General features: G+C 41.9%; 1 protein-coding gene across 2 annotated transcripts in view; it reads left to right on the forward strand.

Moving 5' to 3' along the window:
- Positions 1-13,256, forward strand: part of LOC102445404 (uncharacterized) — a 67,537-nt gene extending 54,281 nt beyond the window's left edge. For both annotated transcript variants that reach the window (XM_075908319.1, XM_025181542.2), the window contains exons 2-4: positions 1,445-1,813; positions 3,094-3,212; positions 9,811-13,256. In XM_075908319.1, coding sequence (XP_075764434.1) covers positions 1,445-1,813; positions 3,094-3,212; positions 9,811-9,918 — 596 coding nt within the window. In that variant the 3' untranslated portion in view covers positions 9,919-13,256. The remainder of the gene's footprint in view (positions 1-1,444; positions 1,814-3,093; positions 3,213-9,810) is intronic.
- Positions 13,257-16,688: the final 3,432 nt, after the last annotated feature.

Consider the following 16,688-nt stretch of genomic DNA (forward strand, 5'->3'; position numbering starts at 1 on the left):
CTAAAAGGGCGTTAGAAGGAGGAGGGAGAAAAATTGTTCTCCTTGGCCTCTGAAGATAGGACAAGAAGGAATGGGTTTAAATTACAGAAAGACAGGTTTAGGTTGGACATTAGGAAAAGCTTCCTAACTGTAAGGATGATTAAACCCTGGAATAAATTACCTGGGGGGTTGTGGAATCTCCATCACTGGAAATATTTAAGAGCAGGTTAGATAGACATCGATCAGGAATAATCTAGATGGTGGCTGGTCCTGCCATGAGGGTAGAGGACTGGATTTGATGACCTCTCGAAGCCCCTTCCAGTTATATGAATCTATGCTAAGCTAGACATGGACCTAACTCAACTTTGTGATGAAATAACTAGGCCCCTGAATTGCTTTGAATCATGGCAGCTTATTCAATGTTTTAGGATCTTTATGGTCTTCAAGAAGTCTTCAGTCCTTTTTCTCCCCATGAAAATGCTTCCTTCTCTTGGGATTGTTCAACCTGATGCAATATTTTCATTTTCTAATCAGAAAATATCAATCAGCACTGAACAAAGACTTTGTGACACCAGTGGTAGCTGCGCATGTAAAGTGAGTCTCCGCAATATTAGTGCTGAGTGCTACAACACTGCTCAAAAGGAACAGTATCTCACAAGTAACATGAAAAGAGAAGACAGTGTAGGCGTGTAGATAGTCTCAGGTCGGTGCGCTGAGGAGACATGGGCTCTGTTGCTGGGTGATCTAGAACAAGGGTCACTTCCTTGTCTTTCCCTTCCCCGCTCCCCCCCATCTGTGAAATGGGGGTAACCATACTGAGCACCTCCATAATATGCGCTGAGAAGACTAGACAGAAAGCGCTAATGAAGGGCCAGGTATTATTACTGGGTGTGTGCAAGCACTGCTCAGCTTTGGGGCTGCAGAGCAAAATATGTTGGATGAGGTACAGTAACTGGGCACTGCTGTGGGGCTTTCCATACAACATGGAAGCTCCCACCTTGCTATCGTCAGGCAATGTCAAAGATGAGAAATGTGCTTGGGGGAACATGAACAATTTAAAAAACAAAACAACCCTCACCTTTCCCCCAAGAAAAGCCCTGTGTGAATTGAAGTCCAGGCCCCTCTCTCCAGAAGAGAAACTGTAGGAATCTCTTATCACCCTCTCCTTACATCCCCTCCCTTCCAATCCGGGATTTTTTTAAAGCAAGCAAAGCACTGAAAAAGTAATGTGCTCCTGCTGAGACAAGCTCAGGAATGATGATGTAACAGCCCCATGAGAGAACACACAGCCTTCTAATTAAGGCTATTTTTAATCTATCAAACAGCCAGATTAGTACCTAATTACATCTGGAGGCAGATGAATCTTAAAGCAAGTAGGACTAATTTGGAAGCAGTAGCTAAAGATCTAGGCGATAAGTAAGGAATGTGGACTAATATAGGATTTGTGTGTTTTTTCCTCCCACAGCCTATATCACAGTCAAGCAATATCCTGCCATAGCCTCTATTAAATATGGCACATCTGCACTTCTTGATTGTATATTTGACTTCCAGTTTCTATCCGAGGCTGAAATTGAAGTCTACTGGAATATTAAACTGTTGAATGATTCCGTGAAGAAAATAACCATGTCTTCAAAGACGTTGCCTTTAGACCAAGGCGCTGCATTATCAAGGGAGGATGGAAAATACAAGCTCACAGGCGACCTTCTAAAAGGTGCAGTTTTCTTGGAAGTGAAGAATCTTCAACCAAGGGATGCTGGTCTGTACACCTGCAAAGTGGCACGCCTGATACCACCTCCATATCTAGAAGGAAGTAGCAATGGAACATACATCTGTGGTAGGATTTTATTATGCCTCATTCTGAAACTTTTCCTTGAACTTCAGCTAAATGTCAGTCTTAAAAGGTACAATACTGTATGTCAGTTGCTATTAACAATCCCATATTGCCAACTTACACCCCCTGTCTTGTTCTATAGAAAGAAAACATAGTATGAGAAACCCACATATGCTATATGTTGGTAAATGGTGCTTTTTAAAAATAGCAACTACTTGCCATATTTGTTTAATACTAATGGGTAGTCCTGGGCACCACAGAGTCTCCACTGAAGCTCATCTGATGAAGTGGATTTTGCCCCCGAATGCTCATGATACTGTATATTATTTGTTAGCCTCTAACGTGCTACAAGACCACTCATTGATTTTAGTGTGACAGACGAACATGTCTATCCCTGACACTTTTTAATTTAATGAGCACAATCTTGATCATTAAATACAAGTCAGTTTTCCATCATTTTTTAAAAAACCCTGTAACTTTAATGCTAATGCAAAATGCCACATCAACCTCAGATCTGGAGGTTGAAGTCCCACATATCTATAGAACCAGTACACTCAGGACATCAGCAATTTGCAAGCTTCTTCCATGCATAACAGATGTTTTGGTATAGTACTGCCCTCTAGTGATTAGCCTACAGAATATGAGAGCCTTACTAATTACCTAGCTCAAATTTGGTGTTATGTAAATAGCCAATCTTCAGGTTTCCAATTAAAAATATTCTCCTTTAGCCTGAGTTTGGAAATGATTCCATTCTTAAATGCCTCTACGGTGTATGTAGAACATAACAGAAACTTGCATACACAAAACCATAGTTTCCTTATGCCATCTAAGGCTAATGCCTATTTATAAATGGGTAATCATTCCAGTAAAACATAGATTATATTTATAAAACAAAGATATTCTTAATGTCACACTAGTAAAACCACAGTCTGTGAACTGTTGGCTTTCTGTGCCCAATATTAAACATTAAAACAAAAGTAATGTTTTTTAAAGATTAAGACTAGAGTTTCAATACAGTCATAAATTTTAGCTTGTTTCTTATTTTTAGGACCTGGTTTTAGACCATAAACATTTTTCTTTCTAACTTGTAAATTGCTTGATATTTGTTTTCCCAAATCCTTTTTGGAGTCCCTGCATTTTGACTCTGCAAAATACCCATTTCTCTGAACATGGTTAAAAAAAAAAGTATGACAGGGTAAGCACCTACAGCTCAATGAAACGTATGGGAAGAGTATTGGCATCAAAATCAGGTTTTATTTCAAATTGTAATATCTTACGCTTAGGAACAGAAGATACATTGCAAGACTCCTGCAAGTCGTCAGAAACCAAGTTTGCCATATGCTTGGGGACCCTGGCAGCCTATACTTTTGTGATCATCCTGGCTTCCATAATTTATGTACTGGTAAGCACACCATTTTAATTAACAGATTTCCCAGAATGACATAGCAACATTTTGTTTACAGTGAGGTTCCTGTTTAAACCCAGTTTTGACATAACTACAGTTTTGTGACAAGTTAATTGATTTGTACAAGGTCATGGAAAGTATCCATCAGGAAGGAATTTCTGTTCAGGCCTGTCAAATGCACTCACCATTCTGGTATCAGGGACTGGGCAGCTCTTGACCTGAACCTCTCCCTTTTGAAGTTTGAAAGAACTCTTGGCAAAGACAATTCAATTCCTGAATGCCTGCATTAAAACTGTGCAACATGTTCGCAGCAAGCCACTGAATTTGGATTAGCTTTCCAAAGAACTAGGGACCAAGTTATCATCTCAGGTCAAACTAACGTGTGGTGTCCTGTGGGTTTTCATGATTTGGGCCCAAAACCAAGGTAAAATGCAGGGATTTGGGGTGAATGGCACTAAGTTTTAGCAGGTTGTATAAACCTGGACCCAAGAAAAATGCAAACAGGAGAAAAACCTACAATACAGCAAAGAAACAAATATAAATCTTTACCTGTCTATCATCGTCTGTATTTATTCAGCCTCTGTTACTGTAGTATGGAAGTTCTCACACGTATTTAACTGTCAACATTGCTGTGAAGCAGGAAAGTACTATAAACCTAATTGTACATATGGGGAATGAAATCACAGAGAGGCTAAATGTAAGTCTACACCCTGTCAGAGGTGTGACTGTAACAATGGGCGGTTGGGTGAAGGTAGGGCTGGGGGTGGCAAGCCCCCAACCGCACCTCCAGCCCCGTCCCTTCTGCTGAGGCCCAGCCCCTTTCCTGCTCTCCACGGGGAGGGGAGGTGAGTGGGCATGAGTTCACCCCAGTCCTGGAGCACCGGGCGAGGGAGGAAGGTATGCTTCATGTGCCCAGCCTTCCCAACCCCAGAGCACCGGGTGTGGGAGGAGGGCATGCTTCATGCGCTCAGCCTCCCCAGCCCCAGAGCACAGGGACAGAAGGCCACATGGCTCCAGTTTCTCTGTCCCGGAGCTTGGGGACAGTGGGCGCTGGGGGCAGCAACATTCCACCTCCAGAATGCCTATAGCTGGTGGTGGAGTGTGGGCGGGGCCATGCCTGGTGGCAGTGAATGCCCATGACTGTAACCACACCAGAGCTCATAGGCGCCAGCTTTTTAATGAGCGCCCCACCAGCTCTGCCCCAGGCCTTCCCCTTCCTCCAAATCCCTACCCCATCTCTTCCCATCTTCACTCCTCTCCTTTCACAGCTCCTGCATGCTGCAGAATAGCTGATCCATGGCGGGCGGGCCGTGTTGAGGAGGGAGGGGAGCAAATCGGCTGAGTTGCTGGCAGATGGGAGGCACTGAGGAGAGAGGAGGCACTGAAGGGAGCTCTGCCATTGTGTTCTCAGCACCCACCATTTTTTCCCCTGTGGATGCTCCAGGGCTGGAACAGCCACAGAATCAGCACCTATGCTACAGCTAGTTTTAATCTAGCTAGATTGATTACCAATAGGAGTGAAGTTGTGGCAGCATGGACTAAAGCACAGGCTAGTCACCAGCTTACATACCCAGGGTCCTGAATGGGCTCATACAGCTCATGCTGACAACCGTGCCACTCTAGTTTTATTGCTATCAGTGCTTTGACTATCTAGATTAAAGTAGCTCAGATGCATCCACATGCACTGTAGTATCTTCTCCAGCTGTAACATAGGGACAGCCTTAGTGATTTGACCAAGGTCACACAATAAGCCTAGGGTGGAAGAATTAATAGCAAAATATCACAAATGAAACTTGCTCCTTTAGGCTCTCTTTAATAAGAAAATGTTCTGGTCAGAAAGCCAGACCTAGACATCTCTAGCAGATTGCAATACTCTTCCAAAATTTCCAGGGTTTATTTGAACTGCAGCCTCAGAGTGTTTCCCATTATGAATCAGAAGCTGCAAACCTTGTAGTTCCAGGTCCTTTTTCCTTCTTTAGATCAGCCTGCTATAGATTGAAATAAAACACTAGGATATAAACAAAGAAAAAAGTGAACCCTCAAAGCAATTTAGGAGAGTCATTTTTAGTTTAAGATTTATTACTATGCCACAAGTCACTCACAAAGTTACCAAAGATAATTATGAAAAAAAATCACACTCTGCACCTGCAACCATTTGCAAGATTAAATGTTCATTTAGTAACATTGCTAGTCTTTACTAGCAGAGTACATTGGAAATATTTTTCCTGTTCCTCGTTTCAGCTTAGTTGCACACTACCTTGAAAAGCAGTAATTACTAAGCAAGAAAGCAAACAAGCGAAAAACATCAAGACCAGGTTATATATGGGTATGTGTGAGTTGTCAACGTCTACCCCAAACCCCACTTTACCTTCTATATTTATAATGGTGCCAAAATATAAATTAAAACCACCTTTTTATATAAAGGGGGTGGTCCACTCAGAGGCTTGCTATGTGAAAGGTTATCAGGACCGAAGTATGAGACCCACTGATCTAGGTAAAAGAAGGGGAAGAGTTTACAACTTTGATCATCCTCCCAGAAATCAAAGTGCTGATGTTTAAGGATTAACAACAAACTCAGATCTGAACTGGGGAGACAGTGTAGTTATCTACTCTTCTGAACTCTTGCTAGAAATAAAAAACATTGTTTTCTTTCTTTTGGCAAGATAGAAATAACATTAGGGAATTCTGCTCTTTCCCCAGAGAAAACTAGAAAACTTCAGTATGTCAAGCAATTTTAAAATCTCCCATCAAAAGCACTTTTGATTAAGGACTGTCTCTATCTGTGTTTGGAAAGTGCTTAACACACTATGGCTGCTATTGCAATCTAAGTCTTAGCTGCCCTTTATACGAAGGGAAAATTTCATAAATAGTTTATAAAGCTTGATGTAATAATAGACATAAGTTTGTGCCCAGCATAAGCATTATGTGCTTCTAGTCATCTAGAACACATTAAATGCTTCTAGATGAGGTTATAGATGATTAGAAGCAACACATTGAGCTGCTGGTTTTTTATACATAGCTAATGAGTTATTTATTAGCCTTTTAGGAGTATAGCTGCATGTGTAAACAAATGATATTGGATAATACTAAGAACAAGCTGCTATAGACAGATAAGATCATAACATAAGAATGGTCAGACTGGGTCAGACCAAAGGTCCATCTAGCTCAGTATCCTGTCTTCCAACAGTGGCCAATGCCAGATATCCCAGAGGGAGTGAACAGAACAGGTAATCATCAAGTGATCCCTCTCCTGTCATCCATTTTCAGCCTGTGACAAACAGGCTAGGGACACCATTCCTAACCATTCTTGTGCAAGTGTTCTTGCGCAAGAGGCCAGTGTAGACAGGCAACATGAATTTCATGCACAAGAAAGCCCGATGGTTAAAATGGCCATAAGAGCTTTCTTGCGTAAGAGAGCGTCTACACTGGCATGGATGCTTTTTGCACAAAAGCATATCTCTGGCGCAAAAGCACATGCCAGTGTAGACGCTCTCTTGCGCAAATACTTTAACGCAAAAACTCTTGCGTTAAAAGTATTTGCGCAAAATCTTGCCAGTGTAGACGTAGCCCTTTTGTTTTACATAAGGCACTGATTACCTAGGTTTCATTTTAGCTGCTTTTGTTACAGAACAGGATTTACTAATCGATGTAGCCTTAAGTTGGCTTTGTTGGGGAGGACCTAAGTAGATCTTCTCCTTCAACCAGGATCCCACTCAAGCTTCTGTGTATCTCTTGCTAATCTCTGAATCTACTCTGCAACATTTTAATAATTCATTTTTCAACCTTTACTTTTGATCCATACCCAAAATTTAAGGCAGCTGGTGGACAAGAAGAGCTACTAATGAGAAAGGAAAGATAAGCTTTTTGCAAAGCTGCCAGTGAAAATTGAGATGCTGAATTATAATAGTGGAACATTTAGATAGCCAAGAAACTGGGCTTTTGACCACTTATACTGGAGGCTTCAAACAGCCAACTAGTTGTCTTTTTTTAATTCACTTGTGAACTGAAGCTACTCAACATAGGCCTGTGCCTCAGATCCAAGCACTCCTGACCTTAGAGACATTTGGATGGAGTCTTTGCAGCCTGGACTCCTCCCTTTCAGCCACTTCATGTTATGCCCAGACTGAGTGCAAGATCTGCATCGTGATTGAAATATACAGGTTTTCATTAATATCCAGTGTGAAACCCAGCTGCAGACAGATATTTTTGATAAATGGAATCCCAAGTTCCAAGTTGAAACATTATTACCTAATAGATCAATTTTAAGTCAGAGGTACTGATGTTTTTATGGCCTCTGTATTCAGAATAATGGGTCTCTAGTCACAGAGACTTCATAATTTGAATAGAGGGCATCTTTTAGATTGACAATGTGATTTATAAATCTTGCATCATGAGTTGAGAATCATTATGTAAATCAGGAATGTTTCTTGAAGTGAAATTGCGGTTGCTTTGATGAATGAGATCTGTGTGTTCTTTGGAGAAATAGATTTAAATTCATAATCCCAGCACATACTTTCATGGGAATAGCATTATGCTAATGAAGCCTATTATCGATTTGTAATCCTACCTAATTAAATTTGAGCAACGGCTCTTCGCATAAAGACATATGTAGTTTAATTTCCTGTGTGCGTGACTCACTGCCATGCCATGGCCTAGGTAGGATCACACAGTGCATCAAATGTAAACAAAAAAGACTCCCACCTGACAATTGCCCCAGTGATGAAAGATAGAAGACATTCTATTTAGGCTCAAAATAACACTTGGTATTATCTCACTGCTTATTATGGATGATGATTGATGTCAGAAATATTGAGTCTTGCAAGGGGTGTTATAGGGCCTGATCAGTCTCATAAGAAGTTGAAGAAATGAAACCCATATTAGTACGAGCAACTGCCTTTCCTTTTGTCTTCCACCTGGCATGAGATATTTTAAAGACCTGGGAATGCATTTTCCCTGGCAGATGGGATGATGGGAAAAGAATACTAGAGCAGGCTACTCAACACACAGCCCCTGGGCCGCAAGATTTGTTTGTGGCCTGCGGAGCAGTTTGGGTTTATGCGGGCTCAACACGCGACTCGTGGGTGGGACCCTTTGAACATGGACTCCACTGGGAACATGCTCCATAACAGCGAGTCATCTGCCTGGCAGAGTGAGCATTGAAAGACGCAAGCGGACAGGCTGCTGGAACAGATGGGTACAGGGTGTCGGCATTTCTAGCCCTCAGGGAGGAGGTGCTGTGAGTGTCGGAGCGTTGTGGGAAGTGCTGGCTGCTTAGCCTTGTAGGCAGAGCCTGAGAGGTGCTGACTGGCTCACACTGGCCACGTTTGGGTCCAGTGCTGCAGCTTAAGGCTTAATCTTTGTATTCATGCCTGTCAGTGTGAAAGAAGCTATTTGAATATATTTTCTTCTATATTTGCATGTATATACAATCAATCATATACATATACAATCATATACATATATATATATTTGCATGTATATGCAACCACACTTAAATTGTGACCCTTGGCATGTGCTGTGAGTATCATTGTGGCCCCGGGGGCTTCCAAAGTTGAGTATCCCTGAACTAGAGCAAAGGCATAGGGGAAGGTGGGTGGAGAGGAATTCTATGTTGTGTGTGACTGGCGATGAAGTTACCATTAACTTCTTATAAAATCAAACTAAAGCCTCACTACTCATCCCTCCTTTTCCTATGAGCTGCTCTTCTCTCCTGTGCTGTTGCTTCCTAACTAGCTGACAAGCCCAGACATTTCAGATCACCCCTAGCAGTATCAATGATTAGGATCATGCTGGGTTATTGTTTTCTCTCTCTCTAGTTGCATCTATTTTTTAAAAAGCAGCAACCTCTCTATAATTAAAATTTCATTTAACTCCTATTTTAAAGACCTCGTTTAGCACCTCTAGAATATGGGCTTGAAATGCGTTCTCAACCTGAAAACTTCCATATTGACCCTGAAAACAGAGAAGGAGGGTTGTAAATCGTGAAGGCATTCCAATGTATTTGAGCTACAAGTTATAGAATGATCCCGTCTGAAGTTTTAGCTTTCTCTCTTGGGCACAAATGGATTGTCACTATTGTTCATTCACATTTTCACAGAGCTAAATCCAGCAGTGAAAGTAACTTAAAATTTCTTACAGTCCTGTTGCAACCCAGGTCCCTGCCAGCTCTTTCAATAGCTCCCTGCTGGCTTTTGCTGCAGCTCAGCCAGCTCTTGCCAAAGCTGTGTACCAGAGCGCAACTGCTTACTTTCCCCTCTGGCTAAATCTCTATGAAAGCATGTTCACAGGCTACATTTAAGAAACATATTGACTGTTTTTAAGCAAAGCAGTGCAGCTGGGGACAGTTCTGACTGCAATCCTGCTCACATTGATGCAATAAGGATCTTTGCTATGGGTCTGAATTGGAGCAGAATCAGGTGCAATGGATTTGTTACCGGAAGTTCATTATCTTTACCACTAAAGATAAAAAAGCAAACACTGACAAATTAAGAAGTTAGACTAGAAGACAACTCTTATGTGTATGCAAGATGTGCCTTTGCAGCTTTATAGATTACAGGCTTACTGTTTACAGAATGTCTTAATGCTTTCTTTTCAGGTTACAAAAACATCTATCTTCTCACATCCTCCTTCACGGCCAAGCAGAGACTCCATGATATATGTGGATATGAATTTTGCAAAACAAAGCATCAACAGTGAAGACTGAAATCTATGACGCTAAAAATGTTGAAAAGTGACTGTCCCAGCCTTGGCTGAAAAAAATTAAAGAATGATTGGATTTCATATCAAAGCATGATGGGTGCAGAAAATTATATGCTTAAGAATAGCATTAGTGTTTGTTTTTAAAAATTATAGAACTCAGATTTGTTATTATAACCTGCAATTCAAGTTACAGGTAGGTCCTCTCTAGTCTAGCACCTTTTGGTCTGGTGATATCCGTGATCTGGCATGATTTTAGGTAGCCAGATGTCCACTTATGGGTATGGCCAACCTTCCTGTTAAAATTTATTTACACCCACCAGTCCTGGCTCTCAATGTTCAGTGCTGTTATTTAGCTCTAATTTACCCCTAAATGTCTTCTAGGAGCCCAGTACATAGCAAAAATGTTGGCAATGCTGCTAGACAGTATTAACCTCCCATGATCTAGCAAATTCTTTGGTTTGGCACCAGTCAGGTCCTGAGGGTGCCAGAGTAGAGAGTTTCAACCTGTATTAATTAGTAAAGCACTTAAGCATTCACTTGAGGTTAAGCTAGTGCTTCAGTCCCATTAAGCTTAATGATAAACTATGGTTAGTGGTACATTGTCTTTATTATTCATTTTTAAAGTGCTTTTTAAAAACACTTGTGCTATATTTTAGCCTTTACAAGAAACTGATTCTTTTTTTATGACTACTCATATAATAGAGATTATAACAACTTGTTGGAAGTTCTTTTGATTTGTTTTTAAAAGCAATCACCAGGCACCCCTGCATTTTGAAGCATTCCGACTGACCACTGAGATGAGTAAAGGATTCCATCTCATCTGTAACAGGCGAGTCCAGTCTCTCTCCCTGTTGTCTCGGGTTCTCCGGTCAGCCCCTTGGTGATAGCACCCCGAGGCGAGGTAGGGGGGTCCGGGCCCACCCTCTCTCCCGGACCCCAACCCAGGGCCCTGAGGACAGGTGAGCGGAGACCTGTCTCGCTGGTGGGACGCTTGCTCGAAGCACACCAGCTCGCCGGGTTCACCCGCCCTGGGCTTCTTCCTACCCCCTATCCACTACCCCCGTGGCCTCCACGGGCCTGTGCTACCTCCACCCACCCTTCCTGTGCTGTCCCAATCTCTCTCCACCCTCCTCCGCTCGTTCCTGCTTTCTCTAGCTCTCCCTTTCCCTCTCACTCTCCGCTCCTCTCCGCTCCCCTCTGCTCTCCCCCCCTCTCTGGCTCCACGGGGCTTTTCAAAAAGACCACGCCAGCGTCTGGTCCTGATGACGTCAGGCGCCGCGCCCATTGGCCCCTCCCCCTCCGCGCGTCCACGCTCTTCCGCCAGCCACACCCCCACCGCGCCGCTCGTCAGCTGGGCCGCGGCGGCGAAGCAGGCACCGCAGTTCGTCCCCGCTCCCCGGGTGGTTCCCAGGAGAGTCAGGGAGACCGCGGGTTCGGTGCGGGGCGGGCCAGCGTCGGTGGGGAGGAGGTGGCTCGCCCCGTCACATCATCCAAAAGATGGATGGACGAGAATGATCCTATGCACTTTCACATCTAAGTGGTTCTGTGGCACTCTTCACGTCAATAGAATTTTTAAGTCTAGTGCTCCAACCATATTCTAGTTTGGCTGTTTGTTTTCTCCATTCCTACAATCCCTTGCACTTTCAATTAGATAGATACAATCTTCTTTACTTCCAATGCTGCTCAGTATTGCTTTGAGCTGCTCCCAGAGATAGTTGTATTTCAGAACTGGGAGTAATAATGAGTGTGTATGGGAGAAAAATAATTCCATCAGGAAAGTCTCAACTCCTAAATGTAGAGCCATGAAATGCCATTTCTCCCTTTCACATTAGGAGAGTCTATTAGAAATGAAAACCAGTTCCTACAGTACATCCCTATTACTGTTATATTAAAAAGACTTAGCAAATGTAACCATGAAGTAGAACATTTGGATGAATGAAACTCATTATGTCATAGACTCTCTACAGACAAAGAATTAATATGGGAACAGACTGAGTTATTCGTCTCCTTCTTCATACAATTTGTATTTTTAAAGAGTGTCAGTAGGGAGAAAAACATTCACAAACTTTAAAAATAATCAACCTCTTGATGAAGAGAAGGTATCAGAAGGAGGCAATATGAAATATGGTACATATAGTTCAGAGATGAGGTGGGAAGAAATTTACAAGAGGCCAGTTCATCTCTCTTTCTACTTTGTGTTTCTGAGCTACCTGACCTTCTCTAGAAAGGCTTGAAGGATAGCAGATCTCTTGAAATAAGAGTGAGGTTAAAACGTGAGCCACTTGAATCCCTAAAATACTCATATTTAAAGAGTCCACATATCTGTGCAAAGTGGGAAATGATTTTCTGATGCCACGAGAATTTTCAAGATTAAAAAAAAAAGTTAATTCCAAATTGCAACCAAAAGATAAATAAAAAAATCATGAGCCAATCATTCAAAAAAACCCCACCCTCCTCAGTAATTTCAAGTAACAAAAATCCTCTAAAATTTGAAACAAAAACATCTTTTCACACACACACAAAAAATCAAAATTTTTCATATCAAAGTGTCAAATTAAGATATTTAATTTTGAAGCCTATTACAAAAAAATCAGGAGATGAATCAAAACATATCCGTTTCAGTTTTGACAAATCAGAATTTTCCGACAAAACATTTAGCCTGACAGCTCCCAACCAGCTCCAGTTCAAACTGCCTAATGAGGGAGGAGAGGTCATGATTCAAACCTGGGAGAGGACACATACTTTGTTTCAGATGTCTGTTCTGTTTCTTCTCTAAGTCAGTCATCAAAAATGAAGGACAAGGGAGGAGAGAGAGGTGGAAGAAGACAGTACTTTGAGAAAGTAGTGCTTAATTAAAACAAAAAATGGTTATAGAACAGTATTTTGAGGGAAGAGAGTCGGGTGAAGTAGCTAGTCCTTTCATCCTTAATCACACAGAGATCATCCATGCATTTGCCCAGAAAAGACCCTGTCAGTAGTTAGATAGATTATTTGCACTTTCTCCCAGGGTTTACCCAGGCCTATCTTCATTAAGTGTTCCCTGTAAGCTGAGCACTTGACCGGCCCCCCAGGAGAAATTCAATTGCCACCCAGCTATTTAGCAGAATGTCCTAAACACCCATAGCCTGCAGCATTTGTTTATACTGGTGGTACACTTCTGGACATGCCTTGGTGCACATAATAAAATTATTCTGCACATGAATGCAAAAAATTAGAGGGAACATTGTTTCATTAAATATTTTTCTTGAATGAGATTTCTATTTATTTTCCAAATCGGAAGTACTTGTTAATGCATGTTAAAGATTTCAGATTGATAGCCCTGGAAAATGAACTCACCTCTTAGCCTTTCACTAGATTGGATGAAACAAAGAACAGCAATATAAGATTCCTCTCAGTGCCCTGCAAATGTCACTCATGGCTGCCCGTCGAGGTCACTTAAAGGGTAAACAGCAGTTTGCTCTTCATGCCCACTTTTGTTTAGTCCTTGGGTCATTATCCAAATGCTCCTGCTAAGAACAGTGATACCGCTGGGGTAGGGCAATTTCTGTAAACTACTGAAGTGTTTTAAGTGCATTTAGTGCTTGGGTTATCTGTGCTAACTGCACATGAGAGGCCCATTGGTGGTTTAGTTTGCTTATGTAGGAGGGAGGATATCTGACTGGTATGCTTGATCTTAATCTAATTCCATTTTTCACAGGAACCTAGCAGCCTTCAAAAGATGACAATGTTCATTCACTTTCAGCCTGAGCCATGTTCAAATCAGTGAGGTGAAGGCTAATTGTATCCCATTACCAATCCCCTTGAGACATCCAGGCCCTCTATAATGTTTCTTTTAATCCTGTTACTGCAAGCCAATAACCTTTCTGGATAGACACTATCAATACCCCCCTCCTCCCTCAGGTTAATTCACTCATACTATGCTCTCACAACTGCTTTTTCTTGAAAGAAGCAAGAATAAGATTTGAAAGAAGGCCCCAGTAAGTTTATGCATAAGTATTAATTGAGATTCTGTTCCCATGGAAACTGATATCTAGAAACTCATGAGGAGACAAAATTACCACCCCCAGCCAAAGATACTGCTTTTAGTATCTCAAGGACAGTTCAGCCATGTTACAGGGTAGCAAGTTAGCAGGACCATTAATTTGAAAAGAAAAATGTTACACAGTGATACCAGTCTCACTTTTTGCTAACTGCTCCAAACTACATTATAAAAATGGAAGAGGGGAGGACCACAAATTACAATGGAAAAGTAACAGATTTGTAGAGATTGCTGTAAATCAGCTCGCCTACAAGAACAATAAAGCCTTAAATTGGTTTAACAGCAGGTCACGAACATGAGGTTAAGATATCAGGTGATCCAGCATGCTGTGATGTTGCTAATAGGGGACTGGAATCAATGAAGGTAAACAATCATGCCTCATATCCTTTGTGTTTATCTTAACGATTATCTTAACCATCAACGCTGCTGCCCCCTGCAGCACAAAGTCCAGCATTGCAAATCTTGCTCAGATTTTGGAATATTATTTTCACGAAATGGAACTTTTTAAAACAGCGGTCTGCAGTCCTCGCTGGTAACAGGCATCGTGTTCCAAAACCGACGGCTTTCCTTATCAGCAAATCACACATTTCATTTACAGTCTTCAGCAGCAGAAAAGAGTTTGCCATCTGCCTTCCTTGAGTTTGCCATCTGCCTTCCCCAGTTCTTTCATCCTTCCTTCATAGGTCATGTTCTCTAGACCTTTCATCCTTCTTGTTGCTCTTCTCTGGACCCTCTCCAATTTCTCCACATCCTTCTTGAAATGCGGTGCCCAGAACTGGACACAATACTCCAACTGAGGCCTAAGTAGCGCAGAGTAGAGCGGAAGAATGACTCCTCGTGTCTTGCTCACACCACACTCATTAATGCATCCCAGAATAATGATTGCTTTTTTTTGTAACAGCGTCACACTGCTGACTCATATTCAGCTTGTGGTCCACTATAACCCTTAGATCCCTTTCTGCCATACTACTCCCTAGACAGCCGCTTCCCATTCTGTATGTGTGAAACTGATTGTTCCTTCCTAAGAGGAGCACTTTGCATTTGTCCTTATTAAACTTCATCCTGTTTACCTCAGACCATTTCTCCAATTTGTCCAGATCATTTTGAATTATGACCCTATCCTCCAGATTAGTCGCAACCCCTCCCAGTTTGGTATCATCTGCAAACTTAATAAGCCTACTTTCTATGCCAATATCTAAATCCTTGATGAAGATATTGAACAGAGCCAGTCCCAAAACAGACCACTGCAGAACCCCACTTGTTATACCTTTCCAGAAGGATTGTGAACCATTAATAACTACTTTCTGAGTATGGTTATCCAGCCAGTTATGCACCCACCTTCTGGGAGCCCCATCTAAGTTGTATTTGCCTAGTTTATTGATAAGAATATCATGCAAGACCGTGTCAAATGCCTTACTAAAGTCTAGGTATACCACATCCACTGCTTTTCCCTTATCCACAAGACTCGTTATCCTATCAAAGAAAGCTATCAGATTGGTTTGACATGATTTGTTCTTTACACATCCATGTTGGCTGTTTCCTATCAACTTGCCACCTTCCAAGTGTTTACAGATGATTTCCTTAATTACTTGCTCCATTATCTTTCCTGGCACAGAAGTTAAACTAACTGGTCTGTAGTTTCCTGGGTTGTTCTTATTTCCCTTTTAATCAATGGGCACTATATTTGCCCTTTTCCAGTCTTCTGAAATCTCTCCTGTCTCCCATGATTTTCCAAAGATGAGAGCTAGAGGCTCAGATACCTCCTCTATCAGCTCCTTGAGTATTCTAGGATGTATTTCATCAGGCCCTGGTGGCTGGCAGGCATCTAACTTTTCTAAGTGATTTTTAACTTGTTCTTTTTTTATTTTATCTTCTAAACCTACCCTCTTCCCACTAGTATTCACTATGTTAGGCATTCCTTCAGACTTCTTGGTGAATACCGAAGCAAAGAAGTCATTAAGCATCTCTTCCATTTCCAAGCACTGTAAAACAAAAATTCAGTTTTCTTCAAATTTCAGTTGTGTTGTTGTACCCCCCAGATGTCTCTCGAGTACCCCTAAGGGTACTCATACCACTGGTTGAGAAACACTGTTTTAGAGTATCTGGGGCTATGTCTAGACTGCAGGCTTCTTTCGAAAGAGGCTCTTTCAAAAGCATCTTTCGAAAGAGCCTCTTTCGAAAGATCGCGTCTAGACTGCAGGTGGATCTTTCGAAAGAGAAATCCGCTTTTTCGAAAGAGAGCACCCAGCAAGTCTGGATGCTCTCTTTCGAAGACGGCCTATTTACATTGAAGAACGCCTTCTTTCGAAAGAGGAACTTTCGAAAGAAGGCGTTCTTCCTCGTAAATTGAGGTTTACCGCCATCGAAAGAAAAGCCGCGTTCTTTCGAAATAATTTCGAAAGAACGCGGCTTGAGTCTGGACACAGGGGAAGTTTTTTCGGGAAAAGGCTACTTTTCCCGAAAAAACCCCTGAGTCTGGACACGGCCTGGGTCTAAGCGATTTTCCTATGGTCACACAAAGTCTGTGGCAAAACCCAGAATTGATTGTTATCTGCTCAGTCCCTTTCAGGTGTTTTAGCCACAAGATCATCCTTCCACAAATGATTCTTCCAAAAAACCAATAAGAGGTTAGCCCACAGCATTGACATCACCGAGCATGGTCTGTTCCCACCCTAATGGAATTGCTGATTGTTTCACCTTGTGTATGCTGTGCATCTCAGTACAAACTAAATCAG

The sequence above is a fragment of the Pelodiscus sinensis genome, chromosome 1 (genome assembly GCF_049634645.1).
Source record: "Pelodiscus sinensis isolate JC-2024 chromosome 1, ASM4963464v1, whole genome shotgun sequence".
Taxonomy (NCBI): Eukaryota; Metazoa; Chordata; order Testudines; family Trionychidae; genus Pelodiscus; species Pelodiscus sinensis.